Raw genomic sequence first — 21,571 nt, 5'->3', positions numbered from 1 at the left:
ACCTATGCAAACCTGGGGGAAAATATGAATGCTTATTTGTGCATTGATTTTTGCTATTCCTATATTGTAATAGCTACACTGCAGCCATCAAGCTATGTATAAAATAGCCTTGCCATGTCTAAATGGAATACAGTCATACCTCCACCAGCATTATGGGTATACCTGAAATGCTGTGTAGAGAAGTTAGTACTAGAAGCAATCAAAACACCTGAAGTAAGCTGACTACAGTGTCATTTTAGACAGTTTTTACAGAAGTGATCCAGTTGACTGGAAGAATCCTGAGATTTATGTCAGACTAAGTAAATTGAGTCAATAAAAAATAGTCACAAAAATTGAGAAAAAGATGCTAAAGACACCTATAAAGGTTAATAAAAACATAACGTAGAAAGTAATGGAACGACAGTCATTCAAATTTTTAAACAGATGAAATGCCAAAGCTGTAAGTTACCATATTGGTCACAGCCAAGAACAGGTGAATTTGCAGCATAACCTGTTCTAATTTGGCTATGTTTTAGAAATACTGTCAGGGGAATATTCAAGGAAACAAAATGTATATTAGGCATCTTGAGAATAATCTTCTAATTTCCTCTTCATGCAGAAGGAAAAGTACAGACCTGATCATACGTAAAATCTACCTATTTAATCATCAAGATTTTCACAAGTAGAAGCTATGGTCCAAGTATTTTTCGAAGTAAAAGATGATTGCTAAAAACACCCCAAAGCAAAATATAATCAAAACTAACCCTACATGTGATTGTGAGAACCATTTTTCTCAGGATTTATATAAAGTAATTAAGAATTTTTAAGAAAGGATGTTAACAATGAGATGTACTGTCGAGTTCAATGCCTTCGGACTCTTGGGTCACTATTATTACATCCTCCTGTACCTGCCTTGTTAATTTTAATGACTAGAGCTTGCCATTTTTTTCTCTTGAAACATCTTTAGCATGCAACTGATGATTATTTAACTACATATATTTAATCTTTGAGTTGATTCTGTTAAGAGAGAGGATAATGCCTAATTTAATTTAGTGCTTATTTCTTCATGCTTACCTGCCACTATATAGGTTTTATGGATCTAACCAAAGACACCTCCCGGTCCTTTTTTCAATTTCTGCATGATAAGATTAGTATAACATGTAAGTATAGAGTGCCATATTTTAAATAATTAAATTTAAAACTATAATTTTTCTATTAAATGATCTTCATTGTAAATGCAGTCAGAAAAAGAGAGATGAAATTGCAGTAAAACGCACAGGGCAATATGCATTATTACTACCACTGTTTTACCTTGCTGTTGTCTATGAGTGTAGTAGTAAACACAGCAAAATCAATTACATGATGATTGTATTAGAAGTTCCATTATCGTTATTCACTATTTCAAGAGTATCTCTTTGGAATCTATCGGTATCACAACTACTATCGGATTTAAGTAAAACTACGTTCTGATATTTAGCTTTAGTTACATCACATTTTCAGCATCTCGTAATCAAAGCTACTTATTCCTCAAGAACAAATTGTGGTTTTGTATAGGAAACCCTTACAAGAACAAGTAGGCCATACAGTAAAAAGAAAAAAAAAGAAACTGAAACAAATATACTACAATCACATTTTCAATTTTTGAATTTGCTTATGTCACTAAGCATTGATCTAACAACTAAATGGAAGCAGCTATCATTTTCACATTTCAACAGAAGATAATTATATTTTCTTCTCTGCATATTTTTACTGGTTTCAGATGCTTATAAAAAAAAAATCTGTGAATGACTGTCTTGATTTTGCCACAAGCTTATGAAAACTGCTTTGCTAACTTGCAAAATTTCAGAATGCTAACTGTTAACATGTACTGTGTTTTAAAATGAATTATTGATTTAGCTTTACAAGAAAGATATATTTCAAAAATTATTTTATCAGCAAGTTCATATTTTACATTCTGCTGTTAAAATACAGAATTAAAAATCCTTTTAGTCAAACTAAGGACAAAGGTAGAAATCCTGTAGCTAAAACACTTCCTGTATTTCTGTTTACATTTACCACTATAATTAAAGAATTACAAAAAATCCTTAACTAAATATCTGTATTAGGTTCTCTCTTTTAAAAGCAATATCTTGATGCTTTTTTAAAAATCTGTTGCTTTATTATTTTTATATAGAGTATTATAATTAAAAAATTCCTTTCAACAAAATAAAGATAAAATATGAAAGTACAATTCCTCATAATACTCTTTTCAAAACAACCCCTCAAGGTAAAACAGGCAAAAGAACCTTGTTAAACAGTTTGAAGTAAAAATTTAGTCTTCTCAGAAAATTGAGATATTTTGGGGTTTTGTCAGTTTTGAACATGCATTCTATTAGATACATGCATCACGTTTTCATTCACAGTATTCTTGCACTACATTTTTATTAAGAAAGTCTATAGAATGCTTTACAGCTATTTATATCTGGTATGAGGGAGAACTTTTTCAGAGGAGTATGAGGAGGTGCTTTAAGACTTTGTATTTTCAGATGAAAAAAAGAAAAAAAAACTAAGGGAATCTTATTTAGATAATGGCTATTTTTTTTCAGAAATTATTTGTATAGTTCTGTGTATAACATGGATAATATTTTCCTATAAAAAAGGAGGTCTACTTTCCTAAGAACTCACTTACTAGAGCTCTCTTACTATAAAGAAATTATTTTTAATTTGTACAGCTACATTAACTTCAAGCTGGATGTTATGTAAATCTTAAGATCTCCCTGCACTGACTTTATTGCATGATTAATGCATATATTTTCTGCAAAATTTAAATGCCTGTGTAATACTACTATTTTTGTCTTGCGTTTTTTCCTATGCTTAGTTAGATAAACAAAATCATATATCATGTAAGCATTTTGGCTCTTCAAGAAACCGATTGAAATCATTCTCAGAAGAAAAGCTATGAGTTTGCAACAATCCCAAATCATTTTGCTATGTCAAGAAAAAGACAAACATACACTCCAATCCAAGTAAAAAGCAAGAGTTTCACGTTAGGGACCAAATAAATAATGTAGCTAATTTTTAACATCATCATCTTGAAATGATTATCATTGTTCAGCTCTTTTCAATACGCAAACATAATACTGGAATTTAAATGTAAACATTAAATTTATATTTTTTTTCTTTTTCAGAGCTTTGTTAATTTTATATTTACACAAATTATTTTATCCATTAATGATACTGCATCATTCTTTACTACTGACTGAAGGAAACACAAGCACTAAAAAAACTAATATGAGTAATCACATAAAAATTAATATATATTTATTATATACATGAAGGTAAAGAGTAAACTTAAATAAATAAATAATGTTTATAAATTTTGATAAATTCCTTATAAGTCTTTGGAAATACCATAGTTCCTTTAAAGTTTATGCACAATATATTAATGTCACACTTGAAAGAATTGAGAATCACTGCACATTCAGGAAAATGAGGGACAATAGTCAATCTTAAAAAGATTCAGACCAGTGCTTCTGAAGGTTTCAAATCATTCACAAATTTAAGTTTTACAGAACATTTTAATATTACAGACAAGCAGAGGTCAAGCTACAGCCAAAAATAGTGGCTGTTCTTTTTCTTCTTTTTGTCTCTCTTCTCTTAGTAGCAGTGACTTAATGCCTTACACACTGTCTCTCTAAACGAAAAAGAAGAACATTTAAGGGCCTAAATCATCAGAAAAAAATGGACTGTTCAAGGTTGATGTTTTGAGTTTTTTTCTGCTTTGGTTCCTTGGCTTGGATCACAGGAGGTTAGATGCCAGGATGTATATGCAAAATATAGCAGGTAAAAGAAGAAGAGACTGTTTAATCCAGCAGTAATTAACCTTATCCAAAAAAAATCACTTGATCTACTGATTTTTCTTCATCTACAAAATAGTCAGATCTTCTAAACAGGACTTCTCACTTCCTTTCTCATCTTTTTTTGAGGGAGAACTTGATTTCTTACCAAGACACTGCTAGTCTGAGGTAGCACAATCGGAAAAGCAGAACCATCTATTCACTCTCTGTGAGTAACCACTCACTGTAGGCGCTGGAATAGTGATTTTGTAGAATTGCTGTCAGCAAGTAAAGCTACCTAGCACTTGCTCTAAACACAGGAAGGTATGAATTGTTTCCATATTTCTGTGCTGTGGGGACTGAGCCACTGAACTCATTGTCAGAAATTTGTCACCTCTGAGCTCCCATAAACCTTTATCTGCTGCTGCGTCATGGTATTTTGGTATAAAATATTTCCCATAGGAAGAAATAAGGTAACAGAAATTCAAATGCAGCAATTAGTATCAGGGTGGATGACTTTTAAAGCATTCTGTGTTGCTTTAGGCTTCATAAACAGGTTGGCCTAAACTGTAGAGACTATGTTTTAAAGTGGCCACAGACTCATTTAAATTCATATATCTGTATTTCCCATCAAGTAGTGGAAGACTTGAACAGCTTTATTCTATAGATATGTCCAAACGTCTCCAGCTACCGTAGCAACAGATGTCACAGAGCCCTTGGAGTGACAATCATCTTGCAAAGAGGAATTTTCAGGCCAGAATTGCCTTAAAAGTGGGTCCTCTTCACATGTCTCTGAAATCATCCAGTGTAATACAGTCTGCCTGGCTACTTTATTGAAAGAAATTTATTATTTCCCATTATCTGTGTACAGTGAAAGAAAAAAAAATCTCAAATAAAACAAATCAAAACAAAAAAACACACAGAGGTATAGACCTCTGTAGAGCAGAGCTTGTAATCAGCATTAAAAGTGGCTCTATCATACTTACACTAAAAATTGTTTGATGTATCCATTTTCCTCCCTTTTATTTCAATTAATTTTCAGCTGCAACAGTATAATCTCTGAACAAAAGCATAATCGGTCTGAATTGTTTTCATCAGTACTTTCGCTCACACTGCAGTGCAATACAGTGGGATATGTTCTGCGTTGTTCGGGATGCAGTCCTTTAGATAGGATGTTAAACCAAGGCCCTTGCATCTTTCATGGCTTCACATCTAAAAGTAGAAATCTCACTGACATTCTGAAAATATTAAGGAACAGTTATATGGCTTCAGCCAGTATACATAGCTCTTGATATGAACGTGTGTTACAATTCACAGCCATGTACAACCTGCTTTCAGAGCCACAGTAAATACATCATGGCAATTTACAGGCATCTAATTTATTCCTTTACGAGCTCTTGCAGCTACCAGCCACCAAACAATTTTGCTTCTTTTAAGACAGACTGCAGTACAACATGTGTGGTGAGCACCTTCTCACATTTATGTGACCAAATTGAAGACTGTGGCAATTATATAGTTAGTGTTAAGGACTGGAATAGTTGAGACTAAGAATTACTAATATCAGTAATACTTCTGGGTTTATCAGAAGAAACTTGTCAAATAGTTGCATACACATGCTATATCCTTTACTAAAACTAAAACATGTCAGAGATTAAAATAAGCAATCTAATAATGGGAAGGATGTAGTCTACTGTCTAATGATATATCTTGCTCTTAAAGTACCAACATTAATGTCTGTACTTATATAATGCTAATGCACAGAGTTTTTTCCTGACACCATGTACTTAAGTTACTTGTGTAGTTTTAGGTGTCTGAAAAAAACCTCATTTTCTTAATTTAAATGATTTTTGAGATTGGAATTTCTCAAATGTTGGATCTGTCTGGGAAAACTGGATATAACATATAAGTCAGGAATTGTAATTAATAAAGCAGGAATTAACTAGATATAAGTAAAATCCATTTGAGAATTGGTTATATGTATCCATAAAAGTAATTTTGAAATTATATTGAGAGGTATTGTTTCATTTTTTTATTCTGTTAAGTCAAAGTACATCTGGAATGCCTTCTTAGTCTAATCTTTCTAACAGAGAAGATTTTCAGTTGTTTTTAAAAACAAGGGCAGCTTGCTGAATGCCTGAATATACATTTTAGTTGTTAACTTAATACATCTGAGTAAAAAATGTCAGATTTATTTTTTAAAATAATGCAGGCATACATGTATTTTGGAAGTAACACAGGAAGGCAGGGTGGTTCATGGTTTTTTTTTTCACCAGATTTCTCTACATCTTCTAAATATTTTGAAAACGTGTAAATAAGATACAATGGATATTTGGCTGCAAGATAAAGCAAAACTTCTTTTCTTTCTAAGATAAAATAAATTAAAATAACTAAAGATCATACATGTGGAATGTATATAAAGATTTTTTGACATAGTTTTCAGTCGTCCAAAAAGGTAGCATTCTCATCAAACAGACCAGTCTGTCACAAAACAAAGAGTCTTACATCTGTTCATCCCGTGCACCTCATTTTGTGAGCTGTTCACCTCCACACCTTACCCTATGTTTTAGTAGAGCCCTTGAGAAATGATCTCATATAGATCTGAATAATTAGGACTACTTCTACTATAAATTATTTAGCCACAGCATACCACCAGCCTAAGAACAGCAAATTCAGGAAAGGAACCTCACTCCCCCTCAAAAGTCCACTTTTGTCGGTCAGCGACCCCATAAAATGACTCTCTATTGCAGTGGAAGAATTATTAATATCTACCTATAATGTATACAGTATTGTTGAATAAGTAAATTTCTCATTTAAAAAGTATCCATACATAGGTATGTATGTATATACGTACATATAATATTTATCTATGTTTAAATATATTATAGAAATAAAACATGACATTTCTTTCAATTAAATCTTAAAAATAGGCACGAAAATTGATAATAAATTTCTAATAACATAGACAATGAATTACAGAAATAGCAGTTACTGTATGTGTGTTTTTCTTTGCTCAGTTAACAATTCAACTTGAATTCTGTTATACTTCACCATTTTTTCCTTCATGCCAATCATATAGTTATTTTGGAAATTTTCTGTCATACACAGACTTCACAGAGTCAAGAAAGCAAAGGTAAGAAAAACCTTATCCTGGACTATCTTGTCTAACTCCTAACAAGTTTATTTGAAAACTTGTTATTATTCTCACTGATACTCATCTTTTACTAAGTACATGGAACAATATAACTTACACCATTTCTCATGGCAGTGTATTTTTCTTAACTAGTAAAATGCACATCTACGAGTTTTCACAGTGACAGCAATTCCGATGCTCACATTTACTTCATTATCTGCTATCTAACTGGATGCCTCAAAGACTTTCCAGAAGAGCTTTTTCCTATAGCCCCATGGATATATGACACTGTGATATTAAGATCATTCATGATTAAGGGCTGTGCAAGTATAAATTTTATTCCTTATGGAGGTTGTTTGTATATTCTTATATAAAAAAAATGTATTACTCACACCTAATTGGTAAATTAGAAATAAAAACTCCAAACCAACCAAAGTAACTTGCTGTCCACTGAAGTATGTATAGGTGTGTGAATACCCTGCATGTAATAGAGTTGCTGCCAATAAACTGCAAATTCTCATCAAAGCATCCTGTCAGAAAGCCAGTTCAATAAGTTACTTCACTCTGCTCCAAGGCAAATAATAAATAACCTGTGATAAATAAGGCTATGTACACAGCATATTGGAAAGTAAACAAAAAATCAAGATGTTTATTTCCTCATAAAGTCACAATATGTGACAGTTATTAAAAAACCTACCTAAAAAATATCCTCTTAAGCACACTTAAGTGATTCAGAAAAGGAACAGAAAAATGAAGTCTTATATTTCAATGTACATACAGACAGACAGAGAAACATGTATAGACTTACATCTGTATTTACCTATATATACCCATACAAGTTTTAAAAGCATTTTGTTTTTGTGTAAAAATAGTACTTCCAACTAATTTTTTTTTTTTTTCAAAAAAAATCCATAACTAAACTAGCCCTGGAATTTCTTTCATTTTCTCTGCTTTAGACTCCATTTCTCTTCCAAATTACAGGTCTTTGTCATCATTTCCCCATACAGCATCCACTGTATCTAACCACAACAGAATGAAGAGGCTTTCACAAATCACATTTTATAAACTAATACATATTAGAGTTCACCAATATTATCTTCATTTACTCCATTTTCATAGAAAATTCCTCTTTTCCACAGCTATATTAATGTTCAAAGAGGCAGACTTTATTGCTACCCAAACAGACTTTCTCACAGATGAAAATGCCCCCAAATAAAATAAACATGAGGCCAGCTTGTTTCTTAATAAAAATTTAGTACGTTCTCATAGTCATAACAAAAATTCATATATAGTTTTAAATTGCACCTGTTTGCAGAGCTAATAAAAAGGTAGAAATTTTGTAGGGATTTCTATTTATTTTATTCAAAATTCTGAAGATGCAAAGGAGAGTAAGGTTCTAGCTCCCAGTCATAGGTTGGAATCCATAGTAAAGAGACTATCCGGAAATCCCAAAAAATCATAAACCTATATGTGCTGCATTGTGAAGGCATGTGAGTCAGAAAATAAAAGTTTAGTCCTAAAAGCTGGCAATTACTGAAAACTCTTTCTTTCAAGCATGTTTTTTTTCTCTTAAGTGAAAATTTTAGACATTGTATGGAGGACCCCTGGTAACTTATTTGGAGAAAAGAAAATGGCAAAGCAGAAAGCTTCTGAAAACTGTACTACATGAACAAAGTGCCCTGAGGGAGGTGCAGAAATAGCACTTCTATAATTACTTCATTATTTTATAAGTGAAAGATTATAAATAGAACCAAAAATATGACTGGAACTGTTGGGTAGAAATTGAGATTTTTAATCAATAGGTGAAGTTGCAGCCTTTAGGAACGACTACTTCTCCTAGTACAATCAACAGGGACAAGTTCTTCCTAAGTTTATTCTAAAAGCAGCTGAAAGCTTTTCCTTTCTTTTGGAGTATTCCAGAAATTAAGGTGGGCCAAAGGATCAAGATTGCCAGCTCTCATCTTTAGAAAGGATATAAACCTTCAAAGATTCTTAAGTGGTGGAGTTCCTGTGACTGACCTGTCATGGATGGCAGCTGTCAGTTCGTAAAGCTTGCTTATTTCCCCATACTCTGTAAAAGCACTGTGGTCACAGAGAGTAACTGAGATAATTAACTGTCATATTATTTGTTTATATTATTAACTGCATTATTTGTTTCTCTTTCAATGTATTGCTTTCATTAGCAAGTAATTCTAGTTGGAACAACCCTACCATACCATATGCATAGCATGCTACTGGTGAGTTTAATCATTGTTTTGAAGAGAAATTTTGAGAATAATTTTGTGATTCACTCTAACTCTTTTGTTATTTCTTTTTGAATATAAATTACAGATACTTGCTTTGTCTAAAAGAAGGGAGTTTTCTAACTTTAAGTACCCTTAGCATGTTGAACAAAATTAAAAACATTTCTAAGCTGCAGTTCATCTATTATGGATGGCAGATCACTTCATACTGTTCCTCTTTAGTACAATGAGATGTAAAACGAGTTAACATTAAAACTTGAAAAAGTCTGACTACTCTTTTCTCTGTCTTATCACTGTCATTTTATGGTATCAATATTGCTGTTTCAGAAGTGAACTTCATTATGGTAAGAAGGGGAAAAAGAGCTTCCCTAAAGAATAAACACACAGAGTTTTTCACCCACCAGTATTTCAAAGCACTTCTCATTTGTTTTACTGTTTCCCACTTGTTATTGCATCCATAATGCTTTTCAAATTCTCATGCAGGGCATCTAATGCACTTCACTTTTGCAATTACTGTTAAAGGAAAACTGTAGTATTGAACAGCAGGAGGGCAAGTGCTAGAGGCTTTGTTCAGCTTTAACCATTCTTTTCCAGTTCAATTTCAGATATTATGTTACAATTGTGTGTGTACTCTATTCACTGGCATAAGCCCCTACCCCACACAGCATTTCGGGCAGACTAAAGACAGGGTATTTTAGTTACATTACATCTTTCTATATGATGAGAGAATCATTAGTACATACTTCTTTAATGCAAGTTCTGATAACACAATCTAAAATGTGACTTCATTTTCTCATAGAAAACATTGAACAAAACCCCAAAACATCAAAACACAACACACAAGAAATGATGACAATTATTTCCCCGTTATGTTTCTAAAATACAAAGAACTGTTTCTAGAGTAAAGCTGCATAAAAATAGCACTTATTTCCAGAGTTGGTGGTGGGTCCATCCATTTTTACTGGTATGGAGTGAAACAGAGATGAAAAAGTAGTTCTGAGGGAAGAAGCAAGGCTATTCTATACAGAATAACTCGGTATTCTTGCATATGTCATAAATTATTTTTAATCACATTAGCGGCAATTGCAGTGACTGTTTATGTACAACACAGTGGTGCAATATTTGTCACTCTGGATGGGAGATCAGTGGGAGACAAAACAAAGGTGTAGTACCCATCTACAGGAGATAGCACACCACCTAACTTCTGAGTCAGGCGTTCTGTGAGACTATTTACACAGAAATAACAGACAACAGGTTTTCAAGTAAAATTGTTTCACTCCATACCTATATGGCAGACAATTAAAAACGATCAACTTGGTAACACGTAATTTATGAAATATTGCATCTCCTGTTTATGCCACCTTTTGCCTCCTCTCTTTTATTCTTTTTTATACATTTCTGCTCAAATATATGGCTGACCTAAATTTTGAGTTCCTTTTAACAGTTCAGTGCCATGTTATTTCTTCACTGATTCTAGTTCCTTAGGTTCCTTATTTGTTATATATTCACTTTTTTTTTGCTTTTCTCAGTCATGCCCATTTATTCCTCTTTTAGCTTGGATCATTTATCTGTTTACTTGTTGACACTTCTTCTTTTCTGCCTTTATTCTTCATTTTCCCTTGCTTTTATAAATCCTTTGTACTGCCAACCTACTGGCTTTTTCTGCATCAAAGGAAAAGCATTCTAGTGAAATATATGCTAAATTGTGGTGATGTACAAAAGACCAAAGTTCACATTGCAGTTCCCTATTCTTTTGGCTTTCTAAGTAGAGTTGTCTACCAGCCAAAACATGAGTTATATCTCAAACTTATTTATCTCTGCCCTTTGTATAGAAAGCAGTCTGAAGTGATGTAAACCATCCGATGTAATGAGGTCCTCGGTGGTGAATTCTACATTTTACTAAACTTTTTAGGCTTAGGTAGTGCCATATGACTGCACCAAGTTCATTACCTAAGCACAAAGTCCTATACAGGCAGAACAAGCTACTCTCAAAAACAAAAGTGGGTTAACACCTCTCAATATTTCCACAACTCACGTAAAATTTAACTCATGTCTTCAGCAGGGGCAAATCCATTTTATGTCCACAAGAATCTTTGGAGCCACGCTATCTAACCAAACTATCTGTCCACTTCTCTTCTTTAGGCTTTTAGCCAAACAAGATTCTTAATTTTGCCTCCAGAAGTTTTCCTGAGCTCTCCCAAAACTTTTTAGCTTGTAAAAGTAATCAACTTCTAAAATCTTCCATCCATGAATAAGATTGATGAACAGCAGATTGTCATTGTGCTTGAAAACAGGAAGCAAGCACAAGAGCTTCTCCTTTAGGGAGACAAAGTCCTTCCTGCATCTCCACTTGCCCCAGATGGTCTTCTATTTCTGAAAATAAAACAGCCTTTCTGCTTTGAGTGGAGCTCTCTCTTCAGCAGATCTCACTACAGACACACACACACACACACACACATGAGTTCTGTGTAAAGATGACAACTTTTCAACAACTGCCGGAAGTTTCACAGAAGTCAACTTGAGATAAAATAGAAAGGAAGCTGTCTAGTATTGTAAAAGGCACCTTGGTTTAATATTTTCAGATTTTTTTTTTTTAATTTTCAAATTACTTTTTGAAAACTTTATATTAGAAAGCCAAGGTCTAAACCAAATATCTTATTTTTTCTTAAAATAAAAAGTTTGTATTGATCTGAAATTCTACTTTTATAAATAACATCAGAATCAAACTCAAAATGCATTTTTGTGTTACAGAATATTCTGTAGGAAAATAGGAAAAGAAAAGTTATGATTCTGAATGATATTTAAATCGCTGTCTTTTTTTCCATGGTGAAATCTTGAAACACACTATGCTAACAATATAATCTTCTCATTTTCTTCACCTGAGATGGAGACTATTGTGTAAAATGAAAGTTACAGAAAAAGCTATCAGTAAAACCAACATTTTCAAATAGACCAGATAAGTTCTTCTGTCTGGCAGAAGCTTTTAATTTGTTTCAACTAAAGAAGCCAAGTCGGAACAAGAGCTTCACGCTGGAGACTATGACTTTATATGAAAAGAGAGCAGAATATGTTCCCCCTCTTCTAGTGGATAACCCTTTTGGACTACAGCAGTCTTCTACAGAATTTTTACTTCAGCTTTACAATGCACTCTGATATTGTGCTAGGAGACCTAATTATAGCAGAGGGACTCTTTGAAAGTCTGAATACCATAAAATAATAGAAGGCATTTTAAAATTTTTCAGTAAAGGATTCTCATTTCATAGAATCATAGAATCATAGAATCACTAGGTTGGAAAGGATCCACTGGATCGTCGAGTCCAAACATTCCTAATACTCCCTAAACCATGCCTCTCAGCACCTCATCCACCCGTCCCTTAAAGGAACGGGTCACCTTGAGGTGACTCAACCACCTCCCTGGGCAGCCTGTTCCGGTGCCCAATGACCCTTTCCATGAAAATTTTTTTCCTAATGTCCAGCCTGAACCTCCCCTGGCGGAGCTTGATGCCATTCCCTCTTGTCTTGTCCCCTGTCACTTAGGAGAAGAGGCCAGCTCTCTCCTCTCCACAGCTTCCTTTCTGGTAGTTGTAGAGAGCAATAAGGTCTCCCCTCAACCTCCTTTCCCCAGGCTAAACAACCCCAGCTCTCTCAGGCTGACAGGCCTGTAGATCCCCAGATCCTCCCTGCAACCCTTCTTGTAGATGGGCACAACATTAGCCAGCCTCCAGTCCAGTGGAACTTCCCCAGTCAGCCAGGACCGCTGGAAGATGATGGAAAGGGGTCTGGAAAGCACATCCGCCAGCTCCTTTAATACTCTTGGGTGGATCCCATCCAGCCCCATAGACTTGTGGGTGTCTAGCTGAGCAAGCAAGTCTCTGACCACCTCCTCTTGGATCATGGGAGCCTCATTCTGCTCCTCTAACTCCTGGGTTTGTACACAGGGGGAACAACTTCCCTTACTATTAAAGACTGAGGCAAAGAAGGCATTAAGTACCTCAGCCTTGTCCTCAGCCCCTGTCACTGTTGTTCCTTCTGCATCCGATAGGGACTGAATATTCTCCCTAGTTCTCCTTTTCCTGTTAATGTATTTGTAGAAAGATTTTTTATTATCTTTCACAGAGTTAGCCAGTTTGATTTCTAGTTGGGCCTTAGCCCTCCTGATTTTTTCCCTGCACGATCTCACTTCCTCCCTGTAGTCCACCCAAGACACCTGTCCCTTCTTCCAAAGCTCATAGACATTCCTCTTCTTTTTGACATCTCTCAAGATCTCCCTACTCAACCAAGCTTTTTTTTCCCCCTGCTGGCTCCTTTTCCAGAACATGGGGATGGCTTGCTCCTGAGCTGCTAGGATTTCATTTTTTTTAAGAATGCCCAGCCCTCATGGGCCCCCTTGCCCTTAAGGACTCAAGGTCTGTCTCCCATGGGACTTTGCCAACCAGCCTTCTGAACAGGCCAAAGTCTGCCCTCTGGGAGTTTAATGAGACTGTTTTGCTAATCCCTTTCTTCATCTCACCTAGAACTAAAAACCAAATCATCTCATGATCACTTAGTCCCAGGCGTCCTCCAACAGTCACATCCCCCACAAGACCTTCTCTGTTCACAAAGAGCAGGTCAAGAAGGGCACCCTTCCTTGTTGGTTCACTCACCAGTTGTGTGAGGAAGTTGTCTTCTACACACTCCAGGAACCTTCTAGACTGTTTCCTTTCTGCTGTATTGTACTCCCAGAAGATATCTGGAAGGTTGAAGTCTCCCACAAGGACTAGAGGTAGAGATCTGGAGACCATCCCCAGCTGTTTATAGAAGAGCTCGTCAGCTGCTTCCTCTTGGCTGGGTGGTCTGTAGCAGAATCCCATCACAATGTCTGCCTTCTTGTGGGCTCCTCTGATTTTAACCCATAGGCACTCAGTCTCTCCCTCACATTTCAAATGTTTTTCAAATTTTTGTCTCAGTCTTCATGAGTTCTGGAAATTTGTGTCTGTGGAACTTATTTCTAACACTGAGTTATACTGTTCTAGATATGGAGTGATGCCTTCTCTAATTAAGTTTTCTTTTTCGGACTCTATATTCCTTCTCTGGAGACATTAAAAATCTGCCTGCATGTGCTCCTATGAACCCTGCTCTAGGTCAACCTCCTTTAGCAGGAAGGTCGGACTAGATGATCTCCAGAGGTCCCTTCCAACCCTGACAACTCTGTGATTCTGAGATCCTGTCATTCTTGCTTACACATACAGGCATACAAGCACACAAACAAACATGCACCAAAGACACTTTTCTCAAATTATCTTCACAATCATCCTTCAGCATTTCTCCACCCTCAAGTTAGGACCCCATCCATAACAGATGTGCTGTCAAAATGCTTAGGCCTCTAGACTCAAATGTACATCTAAGCAAAGAAGAAAATGAAAAAAACCCCAAAACATTAATGCCAATGCTACAGCACCTATAAAGCCTGGCATATTCGACTATTATCGAACTGCTATTTCTTTCTCAAAGTAGACAGACATAGACAGAATCTTTGAGAGACAAAGTAACAAAGCATTCTGCAAGCTATGTGAAAGTAGTACCAGCAATTAATCAAAACTAAACAAAATAAACCAAAACCAATAAGATAAAAAGAGAGAAAGGAAAAGAAAATAAGACATACCTCTTGATAACTATTTTAGTTCCTATGCTGAGACGGTTTGCTGTTTAGGACTGGGTTGAAGTTCAATTTGTTTTGTGGATAAGTGATGTCATTGCTTCTTAGACTGCTATTGTAGTCATTTTCACAGTTTCTCTGTCATCTTTCATAAAATTTGTTTGCATGGTATGTTTGAAATTGACTGGCTGCCAGGGGCCCACCTAGCTGCTCTCTCACTCCTCCTCCTCAACAGTAAAATAAAATGGAAAGGATCATATATCTAAATAAAGACAAGGAGATCACTTAACAGTAACCATCAGAGGCAAAACAGATCTGCTGGAGAAAATTAGTTTAATTTATTGAACATTAAAAAGAGTTGGATGGTGATAAACAAAGACAAAACCTAAACCACCTTCTTTTGTCCCCAACCCTCGTTTTTTCCCAGGCTCAGCATAATTTCTTCATTCCTGTCCATTTGGGCAGCTGTGGATGTATCTCAGAAAGTTTCTAATTTCTAATGTAGCAGCCTGATTCTATTTTAAATCATGCTGAATTTTGCTGAAAAATTTGGGCAAAAGGCTGCTTGTGAAATAATCTAGATTATAAATTAAAAGAGAATAAATTAATCCAAATTATTGGATGAATACCAATAATGGTATTCATTACCAATAATGGTACCAGGTACCATTCAGACAGACAAGAGGATAGGCCTTAGTTGTGTTTAATTAAAAAGTTCCATACTAGTTTTGCCTCATTACCAATTACTTTTTAATTAGCGCTGAGCTTCTGTATTTCGCTGCCTTTCCTGAATTAATTTTGCATACCAAAATCTAAGAGAAGTTTCTTTCCTCATAAAAAAACCCCTGCACAAACATTGTCTATCATCTGTGAGGATCCTTCTTTATGATACAGCAGACTGTTGACAGACAAGGCAGTGAAATGACAAAATTCTTAAGGCTACACATTCTTTAATTCTTTTTCACAATTACACTATTTACTAAGAAGAAGCAGCTGTTAAAACAATACATTTTCACTAGTCTACAGAACTGGACAAATAAAAGAAAACATCTATATTTGCAGACTATGAGGAGATTTCGATCTATGTAAGATACACTTGAATTATCTGGTAGTTACCCCCAAAGATTGTGTGGGGTTACAACTTCAGTACTCTCCTTGGCAACCATAATTATAATGGCACTAGCGCTTCAGGAAACAAAGACATATATCACAATGAGACAAAGACAAACACCTCCCAACGACTGCCCAGAGCTATGAAATAACTTTGTTGAAAGCAAGGGAAAAAAAAAAAAGAAAGAAAGAAATAATCATTCTCAGAAGAACAGGCTTTTTTTTTTCAGTCCAAATAGTAAAATAAGAGAAAAAAGTTAATATGCCTTCAGTTGTTATGACCACACTTGAACTTCTGTGTTAGTCCCAACACAGTGTCTAGATCGGGAAGCCACAGTGATAAGTTTTCCTGATGAAGATAGATTGGATTTTTTTGAGGGAAGGATGGAATGGACACAAACTTTTCTCCTGGTTCTTAATTCTAGATGTTAAAATGGCATACAGTGTAAGCACATGATTGTATTTCTGAATTTAAATTTTTTTTTATAGGCTACCAACTCATATTGACTCTCTTTTCCCTATTAGTCTTTAGGAGGCACAGGGTTTAACTTATTTGCTTTTTTGAAAGCAGATAACACTCATGGATCTTTTCTCAAAAAAAAGTCTTCATTTTTTGTCCAGCTGAAGACTTCTGTTGAAGACTCTTAGTAATAAAATCAAATATTCACTTCTTCAGGAATTTCTTCATCTTAGCTTAGCACACAGATGACCTCTGACTGTTTAACCAGGCAAAAAGTAATCTAGATTGCTGATGGCAAAAATCCTTTACAGAGTTTGATGAATTGTGACAAAGCATTTTACAGTTATGTTCTGCTGATTTGTTGCAGAGAATGAAGTATTCCTCCTCCTTTTGCAATTCTGTTCAGATAACCTGAAACAATGGGAAAATTTACTATCATATCGGTAAAATCAGTATGCATAAAGATGTGCTACATACTATGAGAAAACAGATGCATCTAGCAGGATCTAGTAACAACATGTGCTCTCATAAATTTGTTTTGATTACTCTGGATTTCTACTGTCCTGAATTTCTCATATACACTGAAAAGTGACACTAGAAATGAGTCAGTTCAATTCCATTAATCACAGCTAAATGAGTATCTTCTAAATTTACAGTCAAGAGGAATACTTGACTACGATTTACGTGGATGAACTTCAATGTAGAGAGGTTGAGGGTGAAGAGAAAAAAAAAAAAGATTAACGACTGATATCATTTAAGTGGACAGTGCTCAGGAGACATTTTTCTTCTAAGGAAAGTGAAATACATAAAAAATATCTAGCCAAAGTTAGTGTAAAGAACTTCTTCTCAGTAGCCTTCTGCCGTTGGCAAGGAGTTAAGGACCTTTATCCTTCTGGGTATTGGACTGCCGGCATTTATCCAGATATTTGTCATCTCTAGATTGTATCAGCAAAATGTATCCTGGTATCTTGAAAACGGCTTAGAAAGAAAAGCTCCCTCAATACTCTCGAGGAGGTCTCATACAGCCTTGTACACTTATGAGTGTCCAAGTAGCATTACAGGTTATTAATTGCCTCCTCCTGGATTAAGACGGGTTTATTCTGCTCGTTGTCCCTGTCTTCCCATTCAGGGGTCTGAATACCCTGGGAAAATTGGTCCAGCAAATACAGACTGAGGCAAAGAAGGCATTAAGTACCTCAGCCTTTTCCTCATCTTTGATGGCAATGCTCCCCCTCTGCATCCAATAAAGGATGGACATCTTCCTTGGTTCCATTTTTGTTCTTAATATGTTTGGAAAAACATTTTTTACCTCTTGCAATAGTAATTGATTGAGTTCAAGCTGGGCTTTTACCTCTCTGCTTCTATGTTTCTACAGTTTACAGGAAATAGTTGCCTTCTTTAAATCTGCTGATTTGTTGTTTGGTACCCATTTAGGGACATCTGTTATTCAAGTGACAGCGACAGATGCTGATGATGCCAACTATGGGAATAGTGCAAAAGTGGTGTACAGCATCCTCCAGGGACAACCATATTTCTCAGTGGATCCAGAAACAGGTTAGCAATTAATTCAGTCTTAGTTTTCCAATGACTGAGACAGGATGCAGGGATCAAGCCACTTTTCACTTGCATTTAAATATTGAAGCAGGAATACAATATAATCTGATTTGACATAAAGCTAATAAACTTTTTCTGAATGAAAATTGTAATCACTTTGAATGTATGTCTTTTTTTTTTTTTTTGTGAAAATAGTAGTATTGCAGAAGAACTGCTCTACTTGGAATTAATAAGACTTCTAGAACACTACTGTTAACTGCAAAGGTCAACAATACAGAAAGGGTGTAGAATGCTGTAAAGTGTCCAAAGAAGATACTAAAGCTTATTTTACACCAAATTTAATCTGCATGTCTTTAAGAAAAGAAAAAAAGAATCTGGATAATTTCATACTATAGGGTATAAAAAATAATCCCCAAAGATAAACTAATTCTTTCTAAAATTTCATGAGATTCTTGACCATTGACAATTTTTAACCCAAGGTGCTTTTTGAAACTGTACTCTGATTCCAACAGCTATTAGAATTGAAGCAAGAAGAATTAGTGCATTTAAGTTGTAAAACATGAATGGAAGCCCTTTTCACAGTTCCATATGTAGGAAATCAGATGAGAGACAAACATAAATAAGAAAAACTTGTGTGAACTTTGGATATCTAAAATCCAAAATTTGGCCTCAAAAAGAAGCAAATAACAACACTCTCCCTACCTCCAGATATTTAATCCTAATACATGTAAAATTTGACATTGCTTTAGCTAATTCTTGCATGTTATCAAAATTGTTCTTGTTTAAGAATCCAGAAGTTAAGTGCAATTGTACTTAGAATCCCTAAAGTTCCTAATCCATTGAGCATATTCAGATGATTGCTAATTTCCTTTTTAAGCAATTTCTTTTTTAAAATACATCAAGGACATTATATCAAAAGGATAATGAGAACCACATGACTACAGTTTTAAAAAGGCATATAACAATTTTGCCTAGAAATAAAGTGTTTGGGGGTTTTCTGCCTTTTCCTCTTTCTCTTTTTCATCTTTTCTCCAGTTCTCTAGTCAAAACATCTTTACCACATATGAACAGGGAAACACGACCAGCACCACACAACCATTAACTGATGGCAGCAGGCAGTTATATAATCCAATGGTTTAGAGGAGAAGTCAGTTCTCATCTTTGGTTTTGGGATTTTCTTTCACCTTTATCCAATTAGTTTTCTAGCATTATATATATTAACAAGCCCAGGTACAGTAATCAGAACCCAGCAATCCTGGATCAAATGTAAATGCCATAACCACTGGAATACAAAGGGATTTTTTCTATTTATCATTCTCATTCTAGGAGTAGGAATTGTCCAGGGTTCCTTCTTTTCTGCATAATGGGAAGGCAATTCTATCAAGCCAAGCTTGTAATGATAGCTGCCTTCTGTGAATGGAAATGCAGGGGTCCTCCAAGCAAAAAAGGACATAGCATTTAAATTCTCCCACTTCACAAAATAAAGCCCATGTCACTTCAACTTGGCAAGTCCATCACCCTTCTAAATACAAACAAAACAAAAAAAAATAAAAAAAAAAAGAGAAAAAGAAAAAATAGCTCTACTTGGCTTTCTGAAAGAAAACTGAAATTGGTCTGTGTCAAATTCAATGAAAAAATCCTATGGGCTCTGGATCCCAGGAGGACTGAGGTCATATCTCAGTTCAGGTTACGGGATTTTTGTTTAGTTCTTACCTGAGGTCCCTGCTCTATATGTGTGCTGTACAAGAGTCTGAGACAGTTCAATTACGTTTATAAAATTCTTGATATCAGAAACCCCCAAAAGATTTCCCAATACTAGTTTTATAGTCTTCTCCAATTACTTTAGCAGCTACTCTCCTACTTGACTTACAGTGGCCATCATTGGGCATTAAAATCTATGATCTATAACAATACCAAAGAATAAATCTAGGACATGTTAGCGTTTATCCTTGTGGTGTAATCTAAAAAACGTCTTTAGTGCAGGAGATTACACAAAGCATTAAAATAAAAGCTGTGGTTAGTAGCGGAAAATATTTCATCAACCCCAAAAATATATATTTTTTCATTGAAGGAAAAATTTAACTGTTTTAGCACATCACAAACTGTAGATGATATCTGTCTATTTCTTTTATTTCTTAAAATCACATTAAATCACTCATAGTTTGAAAGGTTTATCACAGTATATCTTGTCTTGATTGCTATGGATTAACATCTGCACTGTATATCTTACATGAATCCATTTAAAAACAATGAAGTTAAAGCAGGTGGTAGTACTTCTCCTTCACCTCTGTGTCTCCTCTTTTTCCCTCTTCTCCAAGGAATAATCAAGACTGCTTTACCAGAGATGAGCAGAGAAAACCGGGAACAGTATCAAGTGGTCATCCAGGCAAAGGACATGGGAGGCCAGATGGGAGGACTATCAGGGACCACCACCGTGAACATCACACTGACTGATGTCAACAACAATCCACCTCGTTTTCCCCAGAGTATGGAATATCTAATAGTTCTGTTGTTTTCCAAAGAATTCTCTAAAATCAGCTGTTTCACCATCACCATCTGGGATCTTCTTTTTTTCTCCCCCCCTTTTTTAAGTATAAACACTGGCCTACCTCTGTGTCTGTTTATGTCGCAGCATTATTAAAGCAAATGGGAATCTCTGGCTCCACTTTCTTATAGTAGCAAATTATTTCTTGGAATGATAAAGTTACTTCCCATTCCTACACTGTTTACAGGAATGTAAGCTGTAACAATAGGGCTAACTACATGGACATGAAAGTCTTTAGAGGAATGTAATTACAAAATCTAGAGTTCAGTTTTTGGAAAGTCTTGTAGTTCCACATGTTTGGGTAATCAAGTAGGTCAGTATATTTTATAATGTAACACCTCGTACAGGCAGAGTTGGTAAGGTATTATGCTCTGCTGAAGGTCTAAGCATCTGGTTTAGGTACTTACAATGTGTGTTCAGTTCTTGATGTTGAGTTATACAATTGTTGATGTTGAGTGATAATCTAGATCAGTTTGACACAATTAATTTTTTTTAAAAAACTGTAGAATAATAAATATCAAACAACAGAATGCTGAACAATACAGAATGCTGAACAATACAGAAAGCTTCACAGCATGCTATAGATCCTTTTATCCTAGATTACTGGTTTAAATCCAATCCCAAGTTGTTATAATCAGTGTCAGATAGCTGTTTGATAGACTGCAGACAGGAGAATTTTACAGCCTCAGTTCAGTGTCTGCTGGAAAAACGTCCACATTATAAAATTTGAATTTCTTGTTGGCACTGATTAGGGACCTGACAGATTCACCAAGGACTGAGCAAACTGAGCTGATTTATAAAACGCTTTCCTAGAGCTGAAGAAACTGGAAAAGCACCTCAGTACCATGGCAATAAATATACTTAGGGTAGTATAAACAGGTCAACCTAGAATACTTTTTAAATATTAGAAAACTGACAGTGTGGGAGAAAGAATTCTTGAAATTGCATATAATTATTTTTAATCTCTATTCAAGGTAATAGATTGCTTTTTAAAAAGAGAGATGAGAGGAAGTATTGTCATTCTCATAAAGAAAAGATAATTTGAATTAATGCTTAGAGTTCACTTGCTGAGAATCATTGCTTCATATGACAAACTCAAA

At 35.1% G+C, this 21,571-nt stretch overlaps 1 protein-coding gene across 3 annotated transcripts in view; it reads left to right on the top strand.

Annotated features, from left to right (window-relative positions):
• Nucleotides 1-21,571, top strand: part of CDH9 (cadherin 9) — a 96,167-nt gene that overhangs the window by 54,779 nt on the left and 19,817 nt on the right. For all 3 annotated transcript variants that reach the window (XM_054059999.1, XM_054059997.1, XM_054059998.1), the window contains 2 exons: nucleotides 17,807-17,926; nucleotides 20,245-20,412. In XM_054059999.1, the coding sequence (XP_053915974.1) occupies nucleotides 20,271-20,412 (142 nt within the window). In that variant the 5' untranslated portion in view covers nucleotides 17,807-17,926; nucleotides 20,245-20,270. The remainder of the gene's footprint in view (nucleotides 1-17,806; nucleotides 17,927-20,244; nucleotides 20,413-21,571) is intronic.

Source organism: Cuculus canorus, chromosome 2 (genome assembly GCF_017976375.1).
Source record: "Cuculus canorus isolate bCucCan1 chromosome 2, bCucCan1.pri, whole genome shotgun sequence".
In the NCBI taxonomy this organism is placed as follows: Eukaryota; Metazoa; Chordata; class Aves; order Cuculiformes; family Cuculidae; genus Cuculus; species Cuculus canorus.
Note: the sequence above shows the minus strand (reverse complement) of the source record. Positions and strands in the feature narration are given on the sequence as shown.